Here is a 23,093-nt window from a genome sequence, read left to right as displayed (position 1 = left end):
AGCAAAATAAATTATTTCCATTCACTTATCTAAGAATTTTAATGTAGTAATGTATAAGAGTAAAAATAAACATGTGTAGTAAGAATGTGGTGACAGTTACCTGAAGACAATCTCTCCGGTCGACCAGGGCATGGGCTCCTGGTGAGTGGCGCACAGCTGGGGAGACACCTGACTCTTGAAGATAAGCCCTTCCCTCTGCCCCAGCAGCTGCAGCTCGTGTGCCAAGGTCGCCTGCAGCTGCTGCGGGGTGCAAGAGGAGGGCATACACAGGCCCAGGTGGAGCGCGCTGCGGGTGACCTTGGTGATGTCCTTGGACTTCTGCGACATGACCAAAACCATCTGAATGAAAGCAGGTTCTCAACTAAAAAATTATTATCTGCGGTGAAAATCATATAGAGTATATAGCTAAGTGTTTACTCATGTTTGATCGCGCATAATTATATTTAGAAAGACTAAAGCCTAAACGAGGTTGCAGTATTATAGAGTGATTAAAACCTATTTGCTACAAGTTCATCATCTATAACGTATCTAACAAATGCCCCAAACATTTCGCTTCTCTATATGATGCAATTTTGTTAATGCAGACGCATAATCTGATTGGAGTCGCGTTCTAATCCAAAAGGTTACTGAATTGATGTCTAAATTCAAGCTCCCTGCATTTTTCTGATTGTCAGTAAAGTCAAATTAAAAAGTTGGTTCACTGTAAAGAATTAAGGTATAGTACAGTGGTTTCTTAGTAAAATATTGACCAAATATCAAATCAGCAAACATAAAAATATATAGGCTACATATATATTTATATAATTATTACTTGAACTCTAAGTTTTCAGGTTAAGCATTATTACATTTGAACAACTTTTCGTGGACATAAGTAGTTTGTAAATGTGGCTTCGAGCGCTGGCTTCTGGCTGAGAAGCCTAGAAACCGGGTCGCCATCTTGGATTTTGACGTCACGACAGCCATTTTGGACACAAAAATGACTCAAAATAACTCAAAATTTAAAAATTTGCCATTTTCGATGGAAAAAATTCTCGTTTATAGAAAATATCCCATTTTGTCCCTCAAAATGCCAAAGGCTTGAAAACTCCGTAATTAGGCTTAATTTTCGCATCTACAGCCTCCGATAAGCCTCTGACCGCATCTTGGATTATGATGTCACCATTGCAATCGTCAAAAAGGAAGCACATATGGACGAAAACTGGACGAGGTGGGATACGATCTCATCACATGAATACGATCTCGATAATACGCTATAGGCTCCAACTGCACCAATTGTTCCAAAAGCTACAATAATACCCCATTTGCTCCAATTGTCCAACAGCTCCAAGTGCTCTAAATCTCCAAATGCTTAAATTGCTACATCAGATCTAAGAGCTCCAATTACTCCAAGTGCTCTAATACTCCAAGTGCTCCAATGCTCCAACTGCCCCAAGGGCTCCAAAGTTCCAACAGCTATAATTGCTCCAAATGTTCTAATGGGCTGCAACTGCCAAAAGATACAATTTCTCCAATTTCTCTAATGCATCAATTAGCAAACAGGTCCAAGTGCTTCAAAGCTCCAAATGCTCCAATTGATGGAACTGTTCCAACAACTCCAATTGAGACATCAGATCCAAGTGCTCCAAGTGCTCTAATGCCACCCCTGCAATTGCTCTATTTTGCTCCAACTGTTCTAATGGGCTCGAATTGCTACAATGCTCCAAGTGCTCCAATTGCTCCAAAGTTCCAACAGCACCAATTGCTCCAATTGCTCTAATGGGCTCCAACTGCTTCAAGATCCAAGTGCTCCATTTGCTCTAATAGGCTCTAACTGCTTCAATGTTCCAACAGCTCCAATTGCTCCAAGTTATTAAACGCTCCAAGTGTTGCAACTGCTCCATTTACAATGAGTTCCAAATTAGTACAATTACATTTTTTGATCGAACTTAGCCTGATTGCTGTTATGAATATTATTACTCTCCATTTTTAACTTGCATTGGGGATGATTTTTACATATTTAATTTAGAAATTGTATTACGAAAACTCGGCATTAGACGGAAATAAAATATCGAGAAAACAAACAACCACTTCTAAAATCCAAAATATTAAAAAAAAATTTAATTTTATGATAGAACTTCCTAAGTGATTCATAGCATATTATATGACTGAGTAATGGATGTTTTTTGTTTGAATTACGACAAAAAAATATTTTTATTAAGTTATTTTGGTGACAGGAATTCACAATTTAAATAAAACTCATAAATAAAAAAATTACACACCTCATTAAGTAACAAATTTTGCATGCTGAGATCGATTCCTCAAAAATAAACAGAAGCACATGGAGAAAATACATGAATGACCAGAAGCACTTTGAGAAACTGCAGAAATAATCATGAGCACATGAATAAAACCATCAAATTTTGGTCAGAAATAACCAGGAGCACACTGAGAAAACTAAAGCACGTTTTCCTTAATATAAATAAAATTAAAATTAATAAAAAAATAAATAAAATAAAGTTCATACAAATTAAAAATAAATACAAACCAAAATTAATGAAAAATACAAAAGCAGATTCTGCCAGCTTGTGAACGTCTCCGTTGTTGAGCAAGGATAGAGTTCTAGTACAAGCCAGAATTTTTCTGTAATTTTTGACGTGAAAACGTCTAATAAATCGATTAACGCCGGCTGCACGCACAAAAAAGTGTCTCGTTACGCACATTGTCCCGTTAAGCTGTGTCCCGTTACGCTCATTGTACGATTGCGCCGCATCTATCTCTCTTCCACTCGATTGTAACAACCATCGATTTGACTTTTTCGAGGCACATTAAACTTGAAGAACTCCCATTCGTTTCCTACTTTTCCTATCATCGTCCTATCCTTAACAGAATAACACAGACTGGAAGAAGTTAAATAGCAAACATGTATAAAAGTTATAGTTAAAATAATCTCTTCGTTAGAGTAATAAACATATTTGAAACATGAGTGCAAATAAAAATAAATTTATCAATTAAATTGTAGATTTCATTTCACTCCTTCTTTGTATCCATACAAAATAGTGATAATTCAATAAAAATTATTCAATTTTATTTATAAAAGTATGCAATCATTTCATCAATGTTTTGTTATGACGTTGTCACGTTAAACTATCGTCCGTAAACCGACTTTACAGACAACCAATTTATTTTGTAATTAATTTTTTAAATGAAAATGCGAAAAAAAAAAACCGAGAACGACCTGAAGCTGACAAGGACGAATACTGTGATGAAACATCTGATCCTGACATGATTGAAGACATGCGTTGACATATTTGAGGCCGACAGGATCGAGGACTGTGTTGACGTACCTGAAGCTCACACGTTCGAAGACTGTGATGGCACAATGAGCTTCAAACGATGGAAACGAGGTGTTAAAACAAATTATTCTGACCAAGCTTGCGATGATCATTGGGTCGTTGCCGAAAGTGACCAAGAGAATGGTGATAAAATGGAAGACTTCAGAAATCATAGTAATATTTATTATATAATTGTAAGGAAGATTACAGCAGAAGAGATTAATTATGAATCATGGGAAGATCATAACTTATTGTTTGACACGCTTTGTGCAGGAAACTATTCGCACATAAAAGCATTATCTTTTATACTTAAAGAAATGAGGGAAGCTGGCTACACACACTAATGACTTATATATTTGCATGTGTATAAAATTGAAACAAAAATATTTAGGATTCCAGAAGTGGTTGTTTTATTTTTCAAAATCTGATTTCTATCAAATGCCGAGTTTTGATAATACAATATATTACTTAAATATGTAAAAATCATCACCATCTAGAGCCAAAAATGGAAAGGTGTATTAGTCATACCAGCAATCAAGCTAAGTTCGATCAAAAAAAAATGTAATTGAACTAATTTGGAACTCCATGTAGATGGTGATGATGCAACACTTAGAGCATTTTTAATCACTTGGAGCGATTGGAGCTGTTGGAAATGCAATTGGAGCAATTAGATCTTGGAGCAGTTGGAGCCCACTAGAACAGTTGGAGCAATTGGAGCTGTTTGAAAATTGGAGCTATTAGAGCCATTGGAGCATTAGAGTACTTGGAGCATTGTAGCCGTTGGACCCCATTAGTGCTGTTGGAGCAATTGGATCTGTTGGAACTTTGGAGCTATTGAATCATTTGGCAGATTGGAACACTTAGAGCATTGGAGTACTTGGAGCAATTAGAGCACTTGGAGCTGATGTTGTAATTGGAGCAGTTGGAGCTCTTGTAGCAATTGGTGCATTTGTAGATATGGAGCATTTGGAGCTGTTGTACAATTGGAGCAAATGGGGTATTGTAGCTTTTGGAGCAATTGGTGCAACTGGAGCCTATAGCATATTATCGAGATCGTATTCATGTGATGAGATCGTATCACACCGCGTCCAATTTTCGTCCATATGTGCTTCCTTTTTGACGACGAATGAGAATCTATAAGTCTGTACTCAGGACATGATACGCTTCATGGTTCGGATATAATTAGTTTAATGTCGTGAAATTGAACTTGACCTGTTTAAAATGTTGGTCGCATATCGTTATATATTACACTTTACTTCGATGACGCTAGGCCTATGCGTATGATTTTGAACATAATTTCTTTAAAGTGATCGTCGAGTATCGGTGAGAAAAAAAACACTTGATTGCTGATTGGATGTGTTTGACCACCTACTTGATGCGTTTGGCTACCAACTAGATATGACTTGCCACCAAATGGTCGTACGTACCTGAATGCTGAACACTCATGCCTGGCTCCCGGCTGGACGCGTATTGTCACCTACTTGCTGTGCCTGACCACCAACTGGTCGAGCCTTGTGTCTGAACATGTCTAGCTAATAACTGGGCATGTCGGCCACAAACTGAATGCTCCTGGACGCCGACTACGTGCCTGGCTACTGAATAAACATGCCGAGTTAATCGACTGTTATGTATAACTGACTCGAAATACATGCCAAGTTATGGGAATGAATTGCTTCGCCTTCTAAGAAGATTGTAGTAAACGAGAAATGCTAGAAATTTACTTGTTTGTATTTGTAGAATGTATGTAATTTTTTTTTATTTAAATTGATTTCCTTTATTTCTCGAACCTATAACATTTATAACAGTTTTAATTAAATAATTATTAATTTGAAATAAAATTCAATTTTTTGCATCGACCAAGGATCGAAGCAAGAACAGTAATCCATCAATACAATCAATAAATTAATGAATGATTTTTTTTTCATTTTCAAATTTTCCTGAAAATATAGGTTAATTATTACGAATTTTCAAGATAGCGGATATAAAGACTTACTGAAGGCTGGTATACTAGGAGCCTATATTGCTTTTAGGATTTTTAACTAGATTTATTGATATTATTATTATTTACATAAAATTAAATGTATTGCATCACCCTGGGATTGAGCAAAGGACAGGAACTGATTTAATCAACCGGTATATTAATTGTTGATTTTTTTAGTGAATTTTATAATTTTTCCCGAATATCTAGCTTAATTATTACACATTTCCAAGATATTGCCTAAATTGTAATATGGCTGGCACTTAAAAATAAATAAATTTATACTATACTCTAGTGGACAAAAATTAAATTAACATGGTGGCAGCACACTCTAGCAGACGAAAACAAAATGGTGGCCTCCAGCAGACGAAAACAAGATGGCGGACATGATCTCATACTATCTGGCGATATATATCTTGGCATTAGTGGTGGGTTTGCCTGTCGGTCAGTGGCTTTCTTGGAAGAAGGATCTAAAGTTTTTTTTTTTTTGCCTCACCAGGTTCAATCCAAAGACGTAAGTGTGCGTTATAAATAATTTTTTACTAAAGTTTAATTAATTAATTAAAAATTGTTTTCCAAATTTCTAACACACTAACTAAGGATTCCCAAGATTGTGGGCGTAATGAAAAGTGCAACGATCTAGGATCCAAGATGGTGGACGTAACGAAATTTGCAATGTTTTTATATTCCAAGATGCTCACCGTAACGACATGTGCAACGGTGTTTTGAAATATTTTTTAATAAAAATCTTATTAATTTATTTTTTTATAAATTTAAGGTTTTTTCCGATAAAAATCTGAACATAATTACGGATTTTCAAGATAGCGGTCGTAAGGGAAATTGCAATGGGTATATCATAATCCAAGATATGGTCAGAGGCTTATCGGAGGCTGTAGATGCGGAATTTAAGCCTACTTACGGACTTTTCAAGCCGTTGGCATTTTGAGGGACAAAAATGGGAAATTTTACTCAAAACTGGAATTTTTCAAGTAATATTGAGTCTTTTTTTAGTCTTTTTTGAGTCCAAAATGGCCGTTGTGACGTCTCAATCCAAGTTGTTGGACCGGCTCCTCTGCTCCTCAGCCAGAAGCCAGCTCTTGGAGCCCTACTTACATACTACTGACATACGCCATGCTGGATACACTGTTTGTGATAAGAAACCTTAATATAGAAAAAAATAAACAAAAGTATGAATAAACCAACATACCGAAAGGAATTCTAAATCAGCCAATGTAAAAAAATTTAAACATAAAGTGCACCGAATATTCCATGGGAGAAATTATACAAAAATACAGCTCAGACTGACAAAATGGGCTAATAATGACGCGATAATAGCAACAATGACAGCAAATAATAAGAAAAACTACCTTGGACGATATAGCGACAAACACACGAAACCAATGATGATAAGTTACAAAAACGAACACATGACAACTGTCTACAAGGCTTCTTAAGACAAGAGTTGCGACATTTGGGGAATTGATATTTGTTCTTGAAACACCACAAGCCTATTGTGTTCGTTTGTGCTGTCGTCGTTTCATTGTCCAAAATATCTGTTTTGTCACATCGCTGGGTTCGCCTTTGTGTTTCTGTGTTGTCTTTTTTTGTCCACATTATCTGTTACGTATCATCGTTGAGATGTCTGTTCGTCAATGTGTTGACAACTTTTTTGTCTTTATGGTCATGGTTGCTACTGTCTCGGTGGTGTTAGCCTGTTGTGCCCATTTATGCTGTAATGATTTTGGACTAATACCTAACACAAAATGTTCTAAACTGTTTTTGTTTTTAATTTTTAGACATCCTCTGATTTAATCTTGTGTTTTGTGTGTTTCCATAGTCAAATAACATATATATAATTGTTTATACTTTATTAAGGTTTCTGATGACATACAGTGTTACCAGCAATGTTGTATATAAAAAAACATTTTTGTTCAATCATCTCTACTGAAAAAAATTTAAAAGAACTATTACCATGTTACTATAGCATGGTAACAAATTAAATGAGAATTATTTGTCATGTAATGCAGTACCTTGAGCTTCTCCCAAACGTGTATTCTTGGATCGAACTGCAGAGTGTAGGGATCCGCCGTCTGTGCGGGAGTGTAGGAGACAGGCTGGAAGGATATCTCCACCAGACAATACTGACCCTTCAGGTCGTCCGCAGACACAGCCAGACATTCGTCGAAGTGGCCCAGGTGACTCACACTTCCATCCACAATACCGTCTGGAAGCTTGACCGAGGCATCAAGCACTGTAACATGAATGCATTACTATGAGAACAGAGAGCGGGATATCCCTACCAGAACTACCATCTTGCAGATACTATAAAATCTTTAACTATAATATGTATTTATAGTATTTCGGATGACCAATGACGCAATTCAGTATGACATATGGCAGCTTTATTGACATATTTATCACAGTATTATTGCTACAACGCTATGTACTCTGAGTGTGCCCTAATGAGTATTTTATTAGAAAAAAAGTTTTGGAGGCATTTTAAATACATAACTGAAAATTTTTGTATACATTCCTAAATTACAAAACCAGTCATTTTTAAAATCATTTTCGTGTTTAATTTAGGCATGCAATATTAAAACACACACATTTACTATTTTTTTTAATGAGTACATTTTTTTATAAGACTTCGCCATCACTGGTGATACTCTTGCACTCAGATACCAGCACAATAAGATACACATCGATGCACATCCATATACATCGAACTACAGAGATGAACATACTCGCATTCCATGAAACACATTGACCAAACATATACACGGCCATTAGTTGACCTTCATTTGGCTACACGCAGCCAGTAAGCCACGTGTATGTACCAATAAGAGTTATATTGATCAGCAATATGTGACCACATTAAGACTTTCGGCTGACTATATGGCCGCACATAGTTAGTTATTCAACCAACATGCATGACACAACATAACATTTAACTACGCATAATTCATATGGCTACATATACGTGTCTATGCGGATTACACACATGGCTTTACTTAGCTCCATATGGATTTACACATGGTTCCACACGGATACATACATGGTTGTACATTATATGAGCACACTGCCTGCTTTCCGCGCATGGATTACCTACATTATTTTCTTCAAACAGGCATTTGGCTCTAACATTATCACTATGGGCTATAACTCTCACAGAGATCACGTCCAAGATGGAAATATTGTGATTACCAGAATCGTGACACTATAATTATGTAGGAAAAAAACAATGTCTATAGAATCAATTTAAGAATAACCTTTTTTAAACCAAGTCTTTAATCCAAAGCTACTTTCCTAAATATTCTGTAAACATACCGGGTCTTAAGGATTCATAATCGGTGAGTCATTTTAACTTTTTTTCTGAGTACCAGGCATGCAATCTTAAACATTACCATGGTTATACTTATAAGCAAAAAGCCTGTACTTAAGTTAATATAAGTTCATTATGAATCCATTATGATGTGTACAACTGTGTAATCGTTAACTCACTGTTTAGTTATTTGCAGTTAACGACAAGGATTTGTTTCAAGTGTTTGTTTTGAATTGTTAGCGCGCAAAGTGGTTCTGTTGCAAACGGGCGAAAGGCTCTAGAGTCTAGACCAAGGTCTTTGGCGTGATGTAAGGCCCCGGGCGAATTCCCAGTAGCGATTATCAGCTGGTGTTCCCTGCTCGCTCCTTATTTCCACTTTTCTCTCTTGAAACGTGCGACCTGCCTTGGATGAATCAACACGGGCCTCATTATTCATACAATATCGGTTGAGAATCGTTTTATGGGTACTTAATTATCAAATTATAGCTCCAGTGACTTGACCTCATCGAATAATCAGTGAATTTTTATTTAAATACACGATTGCGGAAATGGTGGAATATATAGGGAGTCAGACATGGCTCAAAGTAATCCTTTTATTGGATCGTCATTTATTTTTCCAGGAACTATCACAGTTGTGGTTTTTAAAGAGATTTAAATTAATATTTATACGATATTAAATTTTCTCTTTTATTTGGTGACTCTATACGATTAAAAATTTACATACTTTTAAACTATCTGCATTTGTAATACATTATATCTATGATGTCCAGGAGAGCTAAGTAATTAATAAAACGAGTACAAAAAATTTCCAAATTGCAACTAACCTGTGTAAGCTATCTCACGGGCTAACAACGAAAGGATAGATTAAATTGAACTTTTTTTTATTTGACAGCATTAAACACTTAAGAAATATCCATATAAAATGAAGACATAGTATCTTCTCTAGAAAAAGACAATATGCGTTGATATGGACCCTGCAAAAGGTAATGCATGCGACACGACCAGCAGAGAGTTTATAAACCACCTTCCCCCGGCTCGCTGGGACTTTTTGAAACATGGGTAACTTGTAAACTCAATATTAAGGAGTTTTTTAATAGAATTTAATCAAAGTAATCCATTTTCGAAAATAAATAAAATTTATATAGTTTGAGCGAAGCTATACAGTTACCATTGAAGTTACAAGAAATCTTTTACTTCTAATTTTAAGAAACACTCCCATCCAGATAAAAAAAAAAAATAATACATAGTAATTTGACTGGAGAAAAGATCAATTATATTTTTGTATTTTCTATATGTAACTTCTAAATGATATATAATAATGTTTCCATCAATGATTGTACATAGAAAATCTTTAAATAATTAATAAAGATGTCGCTACCCGTCCACCACGGTGATCCGGATTATATTCCTTGAGGTGTCTGACCAGAATGTTTTCGCGTGGCTAAAAGTGGCAGAGATGCTGTGAGCTGGTGGGATTTCACTAAGTAATCCCGTTTCCACAACCATTTAACCCGTCAGTGCTTCATTCTCATATCAGCTCCCTCGCGGCCTTGTAATGACTCCGATGTGGAAGAAACGTTAAGTCCTATAAGTGGTCGTCCAAGACGCTTGGGTGAGGTAGCGAATAAGCATTGCCATGTTGGACAACAATTGTAACCTAACTAGCGGTTCGTATTCCAGAACGTGACCAAACTGAATCACAATACGTTAACAGAAAAGCAGCCTTGCGCGAGGCTAGAAACAATTGTGCATCACAGAACGAGCACGCGACTTGACTTGCATGTACACAACAATTTTTTTTTTGCGTTTACATTAAAATAATGGATGAAAACCAAAATTAGTGTGTTTAGTTTAGTTAAATGTATTTTATAATTCTTATCGAAAAATTGCCACACAATTTTTGTAATTGAAAAATATTGCACTACAAAGAGGATATATAATAACTATTTAAATATATTTTTCCATTAATATTGTTTTTCTTAATAATTTATTATTAGCAAAGAATAAGGGTCATAATGAAATACTACATAAATTTGTTGCCAGCCGCCGGTGCTCCCTCTGGGTCGCACAGACCGTTACGTCCCAACAACACTTGCTCGAATTGCATGTGCAACGAACACGCCCGTGTGTGATGTGCGCCGCGACGAACAGCAAGTCAACTACAGCGCCCGGCCGGGTGTGGCAATGCGCTAGTGTGTAATTAAATAAGTAATTCCTCTTTTATAAACCAAAATAAAAACAATTAAAAGATACTGAAATAATATGAGAATTATGTGCAATTGTAAAATAATCATGTAATATCAAATTTAACAACTAAGTCCAAAACTGGTCGGGGCTGTTTTCCCGCGCTACACGCGTCTTGGCGCGAGGTCGCGCGGCACTCTAGCGCCAGTTGCATTCCGGCGCTCATCAGGGACGGTCGCTCCACACCCTTCGCGCAGACATCAGCGCGCCAAAACCAGCATCTAGGCGACATGACGTAAGAGCATCATAAGTAAGACTTTTGTATTTGCAATCCAGCCGCGTCACGGCGATCTACAGTAACTTTCATGTTTTAGCGTTTATTATAAAGTTAGGCTTGTCTAGGTTCATACTTTATTTAACATTATTATATTTCATTTGTGTTACGTATTCACATGCCAGACGCGTGACGGCAGTCATCAGTAACAGTCACGTCTCGCAGTATATTGTCACGTACATCTAAACGTAATTTGCAATCCATCACGAACTTTGACTTATAAATTTATGTAGTTGCATCTCTGTTTAAGAACTGTTGATCGTGTACTTTTGACATTTTGTATTCAATTTCAGTCATAACATAAATTTAGTTGCAACTTTTCAGTGCTGCAGTGTTTCGCCGCGGCCTTAGTTTTGTCAGTGCCGGCCTTATGATATAACTTCTACACGCGTTTGCCGCCTAACCTATTCGCGCGCAACGTCGGTGTGTTAAACCGACCGTGTAGAGACGGTCTGACTGCAGACTGGGCCAGGGTTGGACCAGCAAGTGTATCAAACTGTAATAAAGTGCAGTGTTTTCTCAGTGATTTCCTTTTATTACAAGGCGTCCTGGGTGGCCTGAACAGCCCAGGCGGTATAAAATCACGACGCGCTCCTGCCTGCAGCCACGAGGTCGAACCCCCCTTTTTACCCCTGAGATCATTTTCCATTTAATATTTATTCAAAATTTAATCAGGCAGCGGGAGTGGCGTAAAATGGCGCCCAAATAGTGTGGCTCTTCAATAACGAACTTTCAAACTGCTTTCAAACTTAAAAGTGCATCAAAATTAATTGAACAAGAGGTATATCTAAGGCCGACAAGTGGCGTTCAACTTATGTGACTTTTATAATAATTCCGCACTATTCACTAAAGAACACTTGCTATTTCTCGAAATTTTATTTTATTTTCTTAACTCTGACGCGACAGTTTCACGCCGGCGCGCCACGAGGTCACGGGAGACGGCGCCGCGAGATAGCGATGGGAGACACGAGGATCAAATCGCCGCGGCGGGATAACGCCAGCACCGCGAGATACGGCCTAGATTGGTTACGCGGCGTCTCACCGGGATCGGTTACAGCTTGGCACCGCGGGAACGGCGCGTCGCAACCGCGCGGCAGCTGCTCGGACGATGGTGACGTCACAGACACGCGCGCACGCGGTTGTGTACGGATCACCGGGCTTCCGCGGGACAGGAGGAGTGCGAGCACGGGACACCGACTCGGGGGTGAGGGGAGGCAGTCCTCCCTACCTTCTCGCGCCCTGTCATAGACGCCCCGATCCGTCGTTCTGACCAGTCTGCCGTGACCGCGTCACAGAGGCCGCACGTCGCTATAAACATGAACGACTTCCAGGAAGCGTATGAGTCCTGGCCAACGCGGACTTTCCAGAGCCAGGCGAGAGTTTCGAGCACTTCTCAAATTATGAATGTGGATTTTGTTTCGAATACCGGGCGTATGGCATGACGATGTGCAGTGCGCATTCATGCCCCGGCGGGACACCTGATGGGTGGTTCTGCGAGGAGTGCGGGGGTCTATGGCACCAGGAGTGTTTACATCCGATCGCTCGATAAGAGGCGTGGATGTTTGGATTTGCGTGTGACCAGTGCCGAGCTAAGTGCCGCAATCGTCACGATGCCGCCCCCGGAAGTTCACACATCCACAACTCCTGGGGGCCAAACGACCACAAAAGCCGAATGTTCACACTGTGCGGACGCCGACACGTTGCTCACAATGTATCTGCTTTAGACAATACTCCTGATGCCGCTGCAACCGATGCCGCCGCCCCAGATGGCGCCCCGTACGCTGCCGTCTCCAGCTGACCAATGGGTTGCTGGTGCGATGCAGGGCTGCATCGACATCGAGACAACGCACTGCAAGGCTGCTGATGCAACGCCATTCCACGTCGCGGCCAAGGCGCCGCCGCCACCACCTGCCGAGAAGGCTACTGGTGCGGTGCTGCATCTCACCTGGGCAACATCGTCGTGCTTTCCAGCCGGCCAACAGGCCGCCGAAGCAGTTCCATACCATGCCATGACCATCACGCCGCCCACGACGCCGCCACCCACCTAGGCCGCCCCCATGGCGACAGTTGCAGTCCACAAAGGCACCACGACGCCGCTGCCCACCTCGGACACCCCCATGGCGACAGGTGCGGTCCACAAAGGCACCACGACGCCGCCGCCCCCCTTGGCCTACCCCATGGCGACAGGTGCGTTCCACACAGACACCACGATGCCGCTGCCCACCTCGGACGCCCCCATGGCGCCAGGTGCGGTCCACATAGGCACCACGACGCTGCCGCCCACCGCGGCCACCCCCATGGCGACAGGTACGGTCCACACAGACACCACGACGCCGCCGGACACACCAGGTTAGTCCTCCAGTGCAACAGCCCAGTGCATCACTTCCATGCGTGTGAAGAGTAGTGTGATTGGGCATAACAGCTTCGTTGAAGGGGGGCATTTGTTGCCAGCCGCCGACACTCCTTCTGGGTCACACAGGCCTCAACAACACTTGCTCGAATTGCGTGTGCAACGAACACGCCCGAGCGTGATGTGCGCCGCGACGAACAGCAAGTCGACTACAGCGCCCGGCCGGGTGTGGCACTGCGCTAGTGTGTAATTAAATAATTCCTCTTTTCAAAACCAAAATAATAACAATTAAATGATACTGAAATAATATGAATATTATGTGAAATTGTAAAATAATCATGTAATATCAAATTTAACAACTAAGTCCAAAACTGGTCGGGACTCTTTTCCCGCGCTACACGCGCCTTGGCGCGAGGTCGCGCGGCACTCTAGCGCCAGTTGCATTCCGGCGCTCATCAGGGACGGTTGCTCCGCACCCTTCGCGCAGACATCAGCGCGCCAAAACCAGCATCTAGGCGACATGACGTAAGAGCATCATAAGTAAGACTTTTGTATTTGCAATCCAGCCGCGTCACGGCGATCTACAGTAACTTTCATGTTTTAGCATTTATTATAAAGTTAGGCTTGTCTAGGTTCATACTTTATTTAACATTATTATATTTCATTTGTGTTACGTGTTCACATGCCAGACGCGTCACGGCAGTCATCAGTAACAGTCACGTCTCGCAGTATATTTTCACGTACATCTAAACATAATTTTCAATCCATCGCGAACTTTGACTTATAAATATATGTAGTTGCATCCCTGTTTAAGGACTGTTGATAGTGTACTTTTGACATTTCGTATTCAATTTCAGTCATAACATAAATTTAGTTGCAACTTTTCAGTGCTGCAGTGTTTCGCCGCGGCCTTAGTTTTGTCAGTGCCGGCCTCATGATAGAACTTCTACACGCGTTTGCCGCCTAACCTGTTCGCACGCAACGTCGGTGTGTTAAACCGACTGTGTAGAGACGGTCTGACAACAGACTCGGCCAGGGTTGCACCAGAGTGTGTATCAAGCCGTAATAAAGTGCAGTGTTTTCTCAGTCAGTTTCCTTTTATTTCAAGGAGTCCTGGGTGGCCTGAACAGCCCAGGCGGTATAAAATAATGACGCGCTCCTGCCTGCAGCCACGAGGTCGAACCCCCTTTTTTTTCCCCCTGAGATCATTTTCCATTTAATATTTTTTCTAAACTTAATCAGGCAGCGGGATTGGCGTCAAATTAATCAAATTAATGGAGTGAACAATATATTAGAAGTTATTAAAGAAAATACACAAACAAATAAATATTATAAACATTTTACATGAGCTTTACTGTTAATAATGCGATAATACGTTAAAAATTAAAAATTAACTGAAGTAGTCCTTGAGTACTCGTCAGTAATGTTTAAACACTTAACCTATACAACGAGTAAATTCCTGTGTTCTCATGTTGCATTTGTACGAAGATGAAATCACCAATATAGTGAGCTTCAATCATTAGCATTAGATTTTTCACAGATCGGTGACAAATTGGACACATAAATCCTTTACCTAAAATAAAGGACTAGCAGTGACCTATTTTAAGGATTTGGGAGCGTTTATTTGCACTAGAAGTACGGAATGTTTCAATGCCTGAACTGTAATTGTTGTGTCTTTGAATACGTTCCTAAGTCAGTGATTAGTTTCTCCAGACAATATACGTAAGTTTGGCGGGAAATACAGTTCGTGTCAAACGTCCTGTCATGTGAAAATTCAGGACTTACGGCACTGTTACTGCGGGAAAAGTTCCGAGGCTAACTTGAGTCAATATTTTTTTTAATATGCATACACTGCAGCAGTGGCGTAGCGTGCCATCTCGGCGCCTGGGGCGGGAGACCCATTTTGCCACCCCCATTCTATAGGTGCTTAGTTAAAATTAAATTTCACATGCAATGAGGTACCTTATATTGAAGTTAAAATAGGATGAGCGGTTTTACAAGCGGATTCTACGGGCCTTATGAGCAGCGAAGTCAGAAATAACTTTGTCAAAATCAATATTAGCAGCCAATTCTTGTTCAATCGACAATATACCTAGCCAAGTTTGATAGTCTAGCGGAGCTCATAGTAGATCTGAGGTAATTTTTTATTAGCTTCAACTTCGAAAAACTTCTCTCACAACTTGCAACACTAATCGCCAAAGTCAAATATTTACGAATCAAGATTACTATATTTGGAACCGAAATTCCGAGATTCAGTTTTTGAATGAACTGGAGGAGCTCCAGTGGTCCTTTACCACTTATATCTTCCTCTGATTCAGAACAGGCAACAACAACAAACTGCTGAAGACGCTTCCGCTCCATCTGAAACTCGTCCTTGTCGATGTCTTCTAATACCTGGGAAAGATCACACTCGAACTTGCTGTCCAAAAGTTTCGCTGGCATCAAAAATCCGAACTTGTCCGATATTTCTTGAATTTGCTGGAATCGAGTCGTCATTTCTTGAATGATCTTGTCGAATGATGCGATAATCTCTCGACGGATTTCCTGTTCGTGAGACAAAGCTGCATCTTCAGAAGATTCATAGCCATGCATGCGTTTTTTCCTGCGAATTCTTCTCGTTTTGAGTTCGATTCCGAGTTTTTCGCAGAGAGTCTTAGCAAAGTCAATTGCTTCTTGCACGAAACTGTCTCTACTTTCCACTAAGAAGGTTTTCAAAGCGCAGAGTTTCTGAGCACACTTATCCACACTTAGTCCTCGTTGCTGCAGGTAAATCTGTGCGTCATCTACTTCAGGTAGTACTGCAGCCCAAAAGCCAAGAAAAGTTAGGAAGTTAAATGACTGCATGGCTGTCAGGAGAAGACTGGCTCCCGATCTTGTTTCGGAAGTTTGAGATGAATCTGTTAATTGTTCCAGTACCTCAAGAACTACCTCAAACTTATTTTTAAGCATCTTGACAGCTACATGTCTAGCGCTCCAGCGCGTTTCAGTGACTCGTTTTACTGCTTGACCTGTGACGGCAACCAAAGCGTTCCATCGAACAGTTGATGCGGAAAAGAAGGCAAACAGCTTCTCCAGAGTTCCAAAAAACGTCACGGAATCCACTGATTCAGAAGCAGCGTGTACCCCAGCCAAGTTTAGTGAGTGGTTTGTGCATGCAACGAATATAGCTTTCGGATTCAGTGCTTTAATCCGTGCTTGAACTCCATTGTGAATCCCTGACATTGTGGCAGCATTGTCATAAGCCTGTCCTCTCAGATTCCACATCAAAGTAACTGTATATGAGTGTTCCTTTTTGAATATGAACGGGGTTCATTTATATAATTTAGAACGCTTTGGTACGATGAACGCGAGTGGTTTGTGAGGCGTGTGTGAATATCGCGAGGATTTTCCAAGGATGAATTATGTGCGCCGAAATAAACTCCAAGACGGTATGGTGAAGGATTCGTCATATCCGTACAATTACCTGCAGCTACGGTAACGTATAATGGAAAGGGTTTGCCATTAAAAACACTCGTGAGCAAACGAGTGTATTTGGTGACCGGACATCACGACATCAAAAAGCAAGTAAGTGCCAGCCGTGCCAGTGGCGTAGCGTGCCATCTCGGCGCCTGGGGCGGGAGACCTATTTTGCCGCCCCCATTCTATAGGTGCTTAGTTAAAATTAAATTTCACATGCAATGAGGTACCTTATATTGAAGTTAAAATAGGATGAGCGGTTTTACAAGCGGATTCTACGGGCCTTATGAGCAGCGAAGTCAGAAATAACTTTGTCAAAATCAACATTAACAGCCAATTCTTGTTCAATTGACAATATAGCCAAGTTTGATAGTCTAGCGGAGCTCATAGTAGATCTGAGGTAATTTTTTATTAGTTTCAACTTCGAAAAACTTCTTTCACAACTTGCAACACTAATCGCCAAAGTCAAATATATACGAATCAAGATGACTATATTTGGAACCGAAATTCCGAGATTCAGTTTTTGAATGAACTGGAGGAGCTCCAGTGGTCCTTTACAACTTATATCTTCCTCTGATTCAGAACAGGCAACAACAACAAACTGCTGAAGATGCTTCCGCTCCATCTGAAACTCGTCCTTGTCGATGTCTTCTAATACATGGGAAAGATCCCCGAACTTGCTGTCCAAAAGTTTCGCTGGCATCAAAAATCCAAACTTGTCCGATATTTCTTGAATTTGCTGGAATAGAGTCGTCATTTCTTGAATGATCTTGTCTAATGATGCGATAATCTCTCGACGGATTTCCTGTTCGTGAGACAAAGCTGCATCTTCAGAAGATTCATCGCCATGCATGCGTTTTTTCCTGCGAATTCTTCTCGTTTTGAGTTCGATTCCGAGTTTTTCGCAGAGAGTCTTAGCAAAGTCAATTGCTTCTTGCACGAAACGGTCTCTACTTTCCACTAAGAGGGTTTTCAAAGCGCAGAGTTTCTGAGCACACTTATCCACACTTAGTCCTCGTTGCTGCAGGTAAATCTGTGCGTCATCTACTTCAGGTAGCACTGCAGCCCAAAAGCCAAGAAAAGTTAGGAAGTTAAATGACTGCATGGCTGTCAGGAGAAGACTGGCTCCCGATCTTGTTTCGGAAGTTTGAGATGAATCTGTTAATTGTTCCAGTACCTCAAGAACTACCTCAAACTTATTTTTAAGCATCTTGACAGCTACATGTCTAGCGCTCCAGCGCGTTTCAGTGACTCGTTTTACTGCTTGACCTGTGACGGCAACCAAAGCGTTCCATCGAACAGTTGATGCGGAAAAGAAGGCAAACAGCTTCACCAGAGTTCCAAAAACGTCACGGAATCCACTGATTCAGAAGCAGCGTGTACCCCAGCCAAGTTTAGTGAGTGGTTTGTGCATGCAACGAATATAGCTTTCGGATTCAGTGCTTTAATCCGGGCTTGAACTCCATTGTGGATCCCTGACATTGTGGCAGCATTGTCATAAGCCTGTCCTCTCAGATTCTGTATGTCCAGTCCGTCTGATGTTATATTCACGATTATATCGTTGCTGAGATCTTCTGCATTTTTTCCTTTTGGTTCGAAGAAGTCAATGAAAGATTCTACCACGGCGACTTTTTCTCCTTCGATATGTACGTATCGCAGAACTTGGCTCATTTGGTCATTGTGGGAGATGTCTGGTGTACTGTCGAAGATTACGCAATAATATTTAGCTTCTTGAATACGACGGATGATGGTGGATCGAACTTGCTGTCCCAGTAAGTTTATAAATTCATTCTGGGTTTCTGGAGATAGATACGAAACTGAGACTCTTGGTCCCAGCTTTATCTTTGTCAGGTGTTCCATTAGAAAAGGATCGTATTTAGCTAGGAGGTGCACTAACTCCAGAAAGTTCCCGCGATTGCCACTATCATCTCCTCGAATGTCTTCTCGATGTCCTCTGAAGGCCAGATTCTGTTTGGCTAAGAACTGGATAATATTCAGCAACCTGTACAGTACATCCCTCCACTTCTTCTCCTCACTTTTGAAAACTTCTTGTTGTTTCTGATCGATGGTTGCTTTACAGTTCAGGCGAACTTCCAACTCCTTCCATTTCAAGAAGCTCTGTTCATGGCCCAGGCTATTTTCATGGTCTCCTATTCTTGTATTTAGCTTCCACCATTTGTTGAATCCTTCATCAGATGCGAAGTTAGAGCCGGAATTGCCAAACAGCTTGCAAGAAAAACAATACAAGGATTGCCCCTTTGACCCCTGGTGCGGAACTATAATTTGTGGATTTTTGGGATTTAAATTAACGGACTAATAAAACTGAAACTGGGAATTTACGTTCAGCGTGTTTCACCCAATCCCTGCCAGACCTAGAAGAAAAAAGGCGTCGACCGTTAGAAAATGACTTAACTGAGAAGGGCTTGTAAACCCATAATTTGTAATTTGCTAAATTTTTGGTATATTAATTTGCATGTTAAGGTGTGTCAATTTTTTGCTAGATTTCGCCTATGTTAATTGGTATTTACAGCGGTGATACGCCCGGTGCGTATCTATATTTGTATTTGTATTAATATGTTCTTATATATTTTTAATGCCGTTTTGGTAATTATATTTAATTTTCGGAGCTCCGAAGTATATGATCAAATTATAATTTTTTGGGGGAATTGTTAAAGTATTTTTTTAGTATTATTATATAGCTATTTTTTATAAGTAGTAATAGGGCATGTATTTTATGATGGATGCGCCTATTTGTGATGAAACGATTTTATGATATATATATATATTTATTAAATTTTGTCATATAAATTTTGCGTCTTTTTAACTTGCTGCCTCCTCTCACTGTTCGCAACCTTATTAGTATTTTTTAAGCCTGCTATTAGTTTGGGTTTTAATATTTTTTGGGGTTTACCTGCGCTCGCGGTACGGGGCAATATAGGAGTTTTACTGTGTCCCGGTTTGCGGAAGTTGTTTGGTTTGCCCTGGGTTAAGGTCAAACTTTACAGTACAATGCGTAGTACTAAATTCAATGAGTGCGAAAGAGAGGCATCGACACGGGCCGACGCGTGAAACAAAAGATTTTGTATGAGTAATTAACATAATAAGGAGTGCCGCTCAACTCAACTCGCGCGCGCCGGGCGGCGCGGCGTGATGCGATGTTGCCGTTCGTATGTAAACAAACAAACGTTATAAAGAGCTCTGTCAGTGATTTCGCAGTTTTTCTTTTAAATAAATATTAAAAAATAGTTGGTGCGCAAAATTTTAGATAAAAATGGAACATTATAGTGTGTCTGACACATGTAATGAATGAATCATAGATCAGATCTCAACCCACTTCACCGGCGACCCGCCCCCGCGGGCTGCCGCCCGGGGCGGGCCGCCCCCTCCGCCCCACCCACGCTACGCCACTGCACTGCAGAGCCATCTTGAACGAACAGCTATGAAGGTTGATTTGTGTCGTTGCGAGGACTACCGATTGGGCGAATACGAAGACAAATGTCAATACTCTTGGCTATGTTACGTCAGCGACATCAAACATATTCTAAAATCGTGAAAAAGTACCAATTCTCGCCTAGTGGTGATTAGTTATTGTATTATATTTATGTTGCGCACACTCAGAAACCAAGACTAGCGCATCGCTAGCAACCGGAGTCGTTTAAGTCGTTTTGTGCAGATGGCTGGGGGATTAAAATATTTTCTTCTCGTTGGAAAGGAGGGGGGGGGGGGGGCACTGTTTCGTGGGAAACTACGCGTCTCGGAACCCGGAAGGTTGCGCAGAAACAGGGAAGAGGTGGAGCGAAGGTGAGTGCGTAGCTGCGGATATTGTTGGCTTAGCATACATTCCGTGCCTTAAACATGTGACAGCTTTAGTCAACCTGTTATCATCGAGGATGAGTACAAAAATAAGTAAACAGCCAATATATGTATATATATATTCATTTTAATATTAATCAAGGCGAGACTATTCAAACTGGTACATTAAACTTTCTTCAAAACTAACATTTGCTATAGCATTTTATAAGCATACTTAATTCCTGCAAGTATGTGAAAAAAAAAATCAAAAACCTAGATAATACCTTAGTTATGTACTCACGCCTGGGCTCAGTGCTCTACATAACCAGTGTAGGTACAGTCCGAACTGACAACTCAGTTGTCAGATCTTCTGGCCGGCGAGCCAATGCTCCTGGTCGGTCGGGGAACTGCCACTTGAGGCGCAGGGCTGTTGCGATGTCCCCGTCTTCAGACAGCGGGAGGCAACCTCGCCTTGTAAGCCACGGCCATGTCCTGAAGGCCAGAGCTTTCGGACCTAACCCACGCTCATCGGCAAAGGAGGAAAGTCGATGCGTTTCCTGGTGCGACTCGACACTTTGCGCTGAAGCCTGGACTCCACATCGGCGCCCGCCTTAAGGCCCGACTACAACAGTCCGAACCTGTGGACGGTCCGTGTGCATATCCTGGCGTGAATGACGTCACATTGTCTCTCGACAAACTCTCAGGTCTGCAATTGCAACGAATCTAGTGATTTCTGAAGTAGTCACCAGAGCGCAGAAAATATAGAGCGTCAAAAAAAGTTTTTTTCAAAAGTTTTTTTTTCTTAATTTTGGACATTGTAAAAGAGTACGCGGCCAAGTATTGTTTATTAATTTTCCGAGTGAAAGTTTTGAGAGTAAAATATTTGAAATGGAAACAGGAAACATCATCATGAGTGTTGTCCTTCTTCTTCTTCATTTCAACCAAAGGATTGGAACAAACAGTTAATGTTAACAAACTTATTCGTGCCTCGGAAATTAAAATCACTGGCCACACCATCAATGATTTCAGAGGGATGCGTGAACAAACCAGCGCACGTACGGGTATTTGTTAAATCTATCTGGCCAAAAGTAAAATCCTCAGAACTGCTATCAGGTGGGGGAAAAAAAAAAAGTTTCTTGAAAGGCGAGGTAGTTGGGTGACCCAACAACATAGTTTTCATTTCACCCCAATTAAAAAAGGATAGGGTCAGTTGGCACTCAGGCATCATTGCTATTCGTGCTTTAAAATTCAATGATTAATTGTTTATTATTTTATGTTCTGGTGTGAAGAAATAAATCACAGTTATGGATTCTGAAACTCCTGGTAAGTGCCTTTCTTTCAGTAGTCCAAATGTTATAATTTTACTTGCAATTTTTTTTTCGTTCTTCCCTTATCAAAAATAAGGCATTTTAATTCCATTATTATTTTCGAAAATAATAGTTTGAGAGCTTTTTTTTTTAGTGCCAGGCATTGCTCGGATATCATTTTTACATTTTCTTAAATGCAATAATTCTTCTTTTGAAAAATTTATGAATTGGTTCCAACTGATTCCTTCTCCTCCATGTAGAGTGACGGAAATTTTTGCATGGAAATGTGATAGTATTAAAATTTTCTATAATTTTTTTTCTAATTTATGGACCTTCTGGAAGTAGTATAACGACTCGAAAAGAAATATTTGACCTGATCCCGATTTCAATTGTCAATAAGAATACATCGAAGATTACTTAATTTCACATAAAAATTATACCGAAGAAAAACTAACGGAACTAAAACTTAATTTTTCAAGTTTGAGAACAGAAAAAAACAGCGCTGGGTAGCAGCAAAATACAGATATTATTTATTTGTAAAAATCAATGCAAAGTGGTTAAATGGAGTGTTTGAATTACCAAAATTAGTGACAAGATCGGCTAGACCAGAAAAATCCTTTCAAGAAATTAGTGAGCCAAGAAAAATACGCAAGACAGAGAGCATACGTTTGTCTGATAGTCCTGGCCAAATTATCTATGCAGCTCAAATGGAATTGAGAGGCCAAGGAAATAGAGGTGCGTCAAATATACTGAAAGAGATTTTTTAGAAAACAATGATCATGCTAAGGAGTACAGGAAGTCAATTGAGTGTAAGAACCCACATGCCAAGCAAGTTTGTCCGAAGGAAGCATTAGCAATGTATGTAGACACAGATATGTCAAGAATGCCATATGACCGAATCAGACGAACAACAGGAATAATTCATTAATACTCAGTTTTGTAGCAATATTATCTTTCCGATGAATCTTTCGACAAAACCGAAACCTGTGCCGAAGAGAATTTACAACATGTTGCGAAACAAATAGCCGAAAGATTACTTTTATTTTTAGAAGAAGATAT

General features: G+C 40.2%; 1 protein-coding gene across 1 annotated transcript in view; it reads right to left on the bottom strand.

Moving 5' to 3' along the window:
- The window catches only part of LOC134540725 (nose resistant to fluoxetine protein 6-like), a 159,327-nt gene that overhangs the window by 77,366 nt on the left and 58,868 nt on the right, over nt 1-23,093 (bottom strand). The window contains exons 2-3 of the mRNA XM_063383620.1: nt 7,320-7,540; nt 101-318 (exon numbers count right to left, since the gene is read on the bottom strand). Of these exons, the coding sequence (XP_063239690.1) occupies nt 101-318; nt 7,320-7,540 (439 nt within the window). The remainder of the gene's footprint in view (nt 1-100; nt 319-7,319; nt 7,541-23,093) is intronic.

This window comes from Bacillus rossius, chromosome 17, assembly GCF_032445375.1.
Source record: "Bacillus rossius redtenbacheri isolate Brsri chromosome 17, Brsri_v3, whole genome shotgun sequence".
NCBI lineage: Eukaryota > Metazoa > Arthropoda > Insecta > Phasmatodea > Bacillidae > Bacillus > Bacillus rossius.
Note: the sequence above shows the minus strand (reverse complement) of the source record. Positions and strands in the feature narration are given on the sequence as shown.